The following is a 6,728-nucleotide window of genomic DNA, read 5'->3' on the forward strand; positions in this document are numbered from 1 at the left end:
TTGACCTCCACCTGACAGAACACCTTTGGGATGAATTAGAGCGAAGACTGCGAGCCAGGCCCTCTTGTCCAACTCAGTGTCTGACCTCAAAAAATGCGCTTCTGGAAGAACGGTCAACAAGTCCCAGAAACGCACTCCTGACTGGGGTCACACCACATGATTTGATACACTGAATTAGCCTGACCATCACTCAGAATGACCTTTTTTTTCAGTATTTGTGAAAGGACTAATGACCTTGGCATTGCACCATGAAGGTCACACAGAGTCTTTTATAGTGCAGTACTCCGAGCTCTCTTTCTTTACAGAATTTCAAAATACAAGTCCCTTGTTTTTGGTTGTGCCGCATGACATTTGAGAGATGAAGAATTTACAATTGTTTTGCATTTACATGAACACTTTTTGCAACTATGTCTCCCTATTTGGCAACGAGTGATTTTAAAGCGCTCAAACATAAAATCACACCAAACTATTTTATATACCGTAACAGTTTAATTTATCTTCACATATGGTCAGATGGTTACACCACCTGGCATTTGCCCAAAATCTATTTTACTTTTGATGCATTTCATAATAACTCTTGTGACATTTTGAGTCATTTGATATTTATAAAATCATTTTCAAGCAAATAATAAGCTTGGACACAGAAGAAAATGCATGTAGAGCCACTGGCCATCCCATCGTATAACACATGGAAAAAAAAAACTGTCCAGCCTTAAACCTCTTTAATATTAAAGTATTCTCAGACATTGCATATAATACATAACAGCACTGTCTCAGATGTACAAATATATCTGAGACACAATACATAAAAAACTAACATTTTATATAACAGCTCTAACTGCCCGAGATAAATCTAAAGACAACTAAAGACAACCAAATCAAAAAGTAAAAGGTGAATTTCTAACCAGTCCGCCGCTGTTACTCAGGTAAGGCTCTTTTCAGAGGGAGTATATGGGTGTGGTTTTTTTTGCCCTTTACCCCGCATCTCTCACTGTTTGGGTTTGAGTGCTGCTGCCGCCACGCCCACTATAATGGCAACAACTGTAAATCCTTGGGCGAAGATACGCGTCCGCATCAGCATCTGGGACTGGCGGGTTTTGCCCTGTTTGAAGGCTCGGAGACCGTACATCAGCGCCCCCGCCGTCCCCAAGCAACCTGCAGAACCAAACACAGACAATAAATTAATTTAAACAACAGAAATACCAATAATGTGGCCTTCGTCTTCTATCAATCATCACTGATTTGTCTAAATTTCTGCATAATTCAATCACTGAGGTGTAAACAAGGAGGGTGAATCTGATTTTCTTTGTAGTGGTTTTGATGGGAACCAGGGATTAACACAGATATAGCCTTTTTAATATGTGCAATTTTAATAATAAACCTGAAAATATTACTTTTATTTAGGGGCAACTTTCATAACCATTACTTTACTAACTTTATTTGTCAGAGCTTTTAGAGGTAGATGTCTGGTTCCTATTTCCAACAATTATGACTGTGGAAGTTTCTCTAGAATGAAGCATTTCACACCAAACCACTCTGACTTTGTTGACATGCTAACCAGTTCACTATGCACCAATTGCACCAATAACATAATTAAGACTAATGTAGCATGAAAGTAATAGATTATACCCCTAGACTTTAGGCCTGACTATCGCTTTGAGGATCCCAGTATCTTGGTACACAGAGCGTTTCCCTACAGCAGTCGAAGTGCCTGGTGGTGTTCTTTTTAAACAGTCATTTCCTGTTCCTGTTCGGGTTTATTTTTTGAGTCCCAACCTTTTTTGAGTCCTGGCCTTGGGGGGGTTCCTGATACTCATCACAGAACCCTCTTGGGGGTCCGGGGAGGGGAGCAAAGGTTTGGGGACAAACTGTTCTGAAGCCTGTTGGTGTTCACAGTCCCACGGCCTCCAGGACCAATGGAGCACATACTGGATCTTAACAGTTAACTGGGGCTCTGCTGCTGGAAGTCATGAAGGGGACCCTATTTTTCACAATTTCTACACAATTCAGTGATTAAGATGTAAATAAAGAATTTCAGAGCAGTTTGATGTGAAATGCTCTAGAGAAACTTACAGAATCAGAGTCTCTCATTGTAGTAGTGTTTACTAGCCTCTAAAATCTCCATCGCAGAAAGTTCTTACATGTAACGATTGTGAATTCAGGGCCTGCTGCCTGAACCAAAGAAAATCATGGAAACTAGAAGGGGCTGTTTGGAATCCCAGGTGGTTGCTAAGGTGTAGCTAGACCACTGCCATGGTCTCTGAATTCGTTATATATCACGTTATATATATATATATATATATATGTGTGTGTGTGTGTGTGTGTGTGTGTGTGTGTGTGTGTGTGTGTGTGTTAAAGTGCCCTAATGTGACTCAGATCTGATGCTTTCAGAGCTGTGTGGACACGCAAATCTGACGTTTTCAAATCCGACCTGAGACACGCTCATATGTGGTCTTAGATCGGATACGCGTCTGATTCGCGGCCTTATGACCTTAACGTGAGCATTAAGATCGTAATTTAAGTGTTTTCACTGCACCATGGCAACAGCCCCGAACAGAAGTTAAACAGTGGAAAAGCAGCTCATCTCCCCTTTTTCTCCTAGTCTGGCTCTAATAATGAAGCCGAGAGCTGATCAGAGCTAATGATCTTCTCAGCGAAGCTCGTTCTGCTCGTTAGTTTGTGCTGATGATGCACGCGATTCATTCACGTGACGTTACTGAGCAGGATGAGCTCATGCAGGTCATTCCAGGACGCCGGTTCATGCACATTAATGACTGATTTGATTCACTTACCTAACCGAGTGTCAGAGAATGTGAGCGTAGCTTATGTGTATGTTTTATAGACACTGGGGTGAATTTTCTCAATATCTGGTCATTCATTTTCTATTGATGGGGAAAAAAAGTCAATCTAAAGCTGTATGAAAACCAGACGTGCCCTCGGTCGCAAAAGCGCAAGCAAACTATTTTCATATCGGCTCTATGATTCTGCAGTGTTTCATGGTTGTAGCTCCAAAACCACATCCCAAAACAACTGGCCGGCTTGACCAATCCAACTTACTGTTTCCATGGTTTATTCATTTGCCTTTCGTTAATTATTTAACTTAATTACATATCAACATATCATTAGGTTCACTGGAGGATTTGGATGTTAAATGACTATATGCGGCTATATTTGCACTGTAGACCTTGCGAACCCTGGTTCCTATCATTACTACTGTGAAGGAATTCAAATCGGTAGGCTTCTCTATAACGAACCATTTCAAATCAAACCACTTTGACTGACTTTGTGAATAAATCGTCCACTAAACTTTCCAGAAAGTTTGAAAAAATGATGGTATTCCCCTTTAAACAGACTTTTTGGCTTGAAAGTGAAACATCAAGGTGGCTTATTATCCCGCGAGCATTTTTTCTCTTCTGATTCAGCCTGAAACCTTTCCCTCTCAAAGATTACACAACAGTGATGTGCAAAAAAACTCCAACACCTGACGCGTCAGCGGAGCTGATAAAGCAGGTGAAGCAGCCAGAAAAACGCTGGCCTTTCACTCCATTCTTTGTTTCTGACACACTTCAGTCCATCTATGGAGACTCTGGTCTGTTGTTTTGCTCTGTAAAGCACATCTATTGTTCTCTGGACCTTTAGGGCCCATTGGCTGTGTATCAAAGGCCATTTCCAGATGTTTTTGTTCTGACAAGCTGTTGATTCAGTACACTACTCTGTACCATAAGAGGCTGAGGGTAGCTTCATATTCACCAGCATTCGCTTCACATGTTCTGTTCCACCTTAAATCATGCAGTAACTACATTCTGTAACTGCAGCACCATTTAAGGTGGCATTGACGATTCAATTAAAGGGGAATTCCACCAATATTTCAAACTTTCTATAGAAGTCAGTAGTTGAGATACAAAGTCATTCGGAGTGGGCTGATGTGAAATATGGTTCCTTTGCTGAGAAACTTGCCCAACCAGATTTCTTTACAGTGGTGGTGATGGGAACCAGGGGTCACAATGTCTAGAACACAAATATAGCCATCCTATTTACTATCCAAAACGACACACGTCTTATGTTTTTATATAACACTGAACATCTGGAGAAAAAAATAAGTTTTCTGTGGGGACGTTTTGCCTTGGAACACCCTTCGTGTATCCTTCCACCATGAATGGGTTTAAAGAAATGGATGTAGCTTTCAGAGGCATTCAGCTCTTCAGACGTCTGGTTCCCATCACCAGCACTGTCAACAATTCTGACTCGGCTAGTGTCTCTAGAGCAGAACATTTCAAATGAAACCACTGTGCATTGCCATGTTTACTGCGTAACCGTTAAATTATGTAGAACTCTTGAAAAGTTGGTGGAGTTCCCCTTTAAGAAGCCATCTGAAGCTTTGAGCGGTTACTGAAGGCGAAGAGCCGCGCTGTTGACTCAAAGGTCATACAGGTTTATGACAGCTGGTCAACAAGAAATGAAGCCAAGCATCAGAGATTTGGGAGGGAAATGGGGTAAAATAAAGCCTCACTATTAAAAAACAACCTGCAATAATAATTTAATAACACAGTAAAGCTCCAGCAGCGCTGCGTAACCAGCGGAGTTACGTCACTCACCGATGGGGACGAAGGGGTTTTCTCTGGTCTTGCGGATGAACTTGTCCTGAAAGCTCTCCTCTCTGGCCCGGGACAGCGGGGTGAAGCCCTCTATGGCTGGGGGGCTGTGCGGGTCGAAGGCTGCGGCCCCGGGCTGCGCTGACCCGGCGGTCCGCTCTTCACGCACTGCGCTCGTAGCGACTGCCATACTTCAGCCGCTGCCGCTGCTTCTGCTCCTGGAGCAACAACTGCGCTGAACCCTCATCAACACTGCGCACCGCCCCCTACAGGCCTGTAGGCCCTGACTTCTCCTTAGGAAATACAAACGATGACAGAGCCCCGACGACGACTTGGCGACTATTCTTTAATAAGCTGTAGTCACCAATTAATATTGAGTTCGCGCGATACTATACTGAGGCCACAGATTACCATAGTGAGGCCACAGTTTACAATGCTGAGGCCATGCATTACTATATTGAGGCCACACTTTAATATACTGAGGCCACAAATTACTACATCCAGGCCACAATTCACTATATTGAGGCTGAATTATTATATTGAGACCACGACTTACTATACCAAGGCCACAGATTACTATATTAACGCCACAATTATTATAGTAAGGCTGCAATTTACTATGTTGAGTCCACAAATTACTATACTGAGGCCATAAATAATTATGTTAAGGCCATAACTTACTATAGTGAGGCCACAATTTACTATCTTGAAGCCAAAATTTACTATTTTAAGGTCACAAATTATTATATGGAGGCTGCAGTTTACTATGTTGAGTCCACAAATTACTATACTGAGGCCATAAATAGCTATATTAAGGCCACAACTTACTATAGTGAGGCCACAATTTACTATGTCGAAGCCACAATTTACTATATTGAGGCCACAAATTATTATATCGAGGCTGCAGTTTACTATGTTGAGTCCACGAATTACTATACTGAGGCCATAAATAATTATATTAAGGCCACAACTTACTACAGAGAGGACCCAATTTACTATGTTGAAGCCACAGTTTACTATGCTGAGGCCACGCATTTCTATATTGAGGCCACACGTTAATATACTGAGGCCACAAATTACTACATTCAGGCAAAAAATTCACTATACTGAAGCCACAAATTATTATACTGAGGCCACTAAAGTGAGGCCATAATTATTACATCCAGGCCACAGTTCACTATATTGAGGCTAAATTATTATATTAAGGCCACGACTTACTATACCAAGGCCACAAATTACTATATTAAGGCCACAACTATTATAGTAAGGCTGCAATTTACAATGTTGAGTCCACAAATTACTATACTGAGGCTATAAATAATTATATTAAGGCCACAACTTACTACAGTGAGGCCACAATTTGCTATGTTGAAGCCACAATTTACTATATTGAGGCCACAAATTATTATATCAAGGCTGCAGTTTACTAGGTTGAGTCCATGAATGACTATACTGAGGCCATAAATAACTATATTAAGGCCACAAGTTACTATAGTAAGGCCACAATTAATTATGTTGAAGCAAAGTATTATGTTGAGGCCACAATTTGCTATGTTAAGGCCACAAATGACTATATTGAGGCCACGAGTTACGTTTCTCATAACTGGCGTGTCGTGTTGTATAATTATTTTACACACGTTATTGAGAATGTGAGTGAATGATCTACTATTGTCATCATATCTTCATCAATGTAATGTTCCATTTGCATTTGAGACCTAAACATCACGCCTGACCTTCCGTTTAAATCTGGGTGTGTGAGACATTAGTGTGTGAAGTAAAAACACACTTTTAAATGATTATTTCAGGCTTTAAACGGCCTGAAATCTCAACGGCCTTAATCTCAGCAGGCGTTTCCTCTCCTGACTCAGTGATGTTACTCCTCTCATTTTTTGCCAAAATCAAAGCTTAATTAGACCTTTTTGTTCAAATGAAATTGAAATCATAGCTCATTCTCTTTCTGTACCATGGTGTAAGACTATTATGCGCAGGCTCACAAACATACTTAAGGAACCCACAACATGGAAAATCTTCACTTAAGGAAGAAAACAGTTCGGTAGTGCATACAAACATTGTTATATGCTGTTTTGAGTTCATTGTTTTTGTGATGGCATACAGCAGTTCAGCTCTGCCCATTAC

At 41.1% G+C, this 6,728-nt stretch overlaps 1 protein-coding gene across 1 annotated transcript; it reads right to left on the reverse strand.

The window, feature by feature from the left end:
* Nucleotides 1-700: 700 nt before the first annotated feature.
* Nucleotides 701-4,832, reverse strand: higd2a (HIG1 hypoxia inducible domain family, member 2A). The gene is made up of 2 exons (XM_017706220.2): nucleotides 4,596-4,832; nucleotides 701-1,155 (listed from the first exon to the last, which is right to left on the reverse strand). The coding sequence occupies exons 1-2, from the start codon at nucleotides 4,780-4,782 to the stop codon at nucleotides 989-991; spliced, it is 354 nt and encodes a 117-aa protein (XP_017561709.1). The 5' UTR covers nucleotides 4,783-4,832; the 3' UTR covers nucleotides 701-988.
* Nucleotides 4,833-6,728: the final 1,896 nt, after the last annotated feature.

This window comes from Pygocentrus nattereri, chromosome 14, assembly GCF_015220715.1.
Source record: "Pygocentrus nattereri isolate fPygNat1 chromosome 14, fPygNat1.pri, whole genome shotgun sequence".
NCBI classification, from domain to species: domain Eukaryota; kingdom Metazoa; phylum Chordata; class Actinopteri; order Characiformes; family Serrasalmidae; genus Pygocentrus; species Pygocentrus nattereri.

What these genes read in the sequence shown, in the direction of transcription:
- higd2a (XM_017706220.2), bottom strand. Translation starts at nt 4,782, where the DNA reads ATGGCAGTCGCTACGAGCGCAGTGCGTGAAGAGCGGACCGCCGGGTCA. An exon ending in AAACCCCTTCGTCCCCATCG is followed by an intron (nt 1,156 to 4,595) that starts GTGAGTGACGTA and finishes TTGGTTCTGCAG; the next exon opens with GTTGCTTGGGGACGGCGGGG.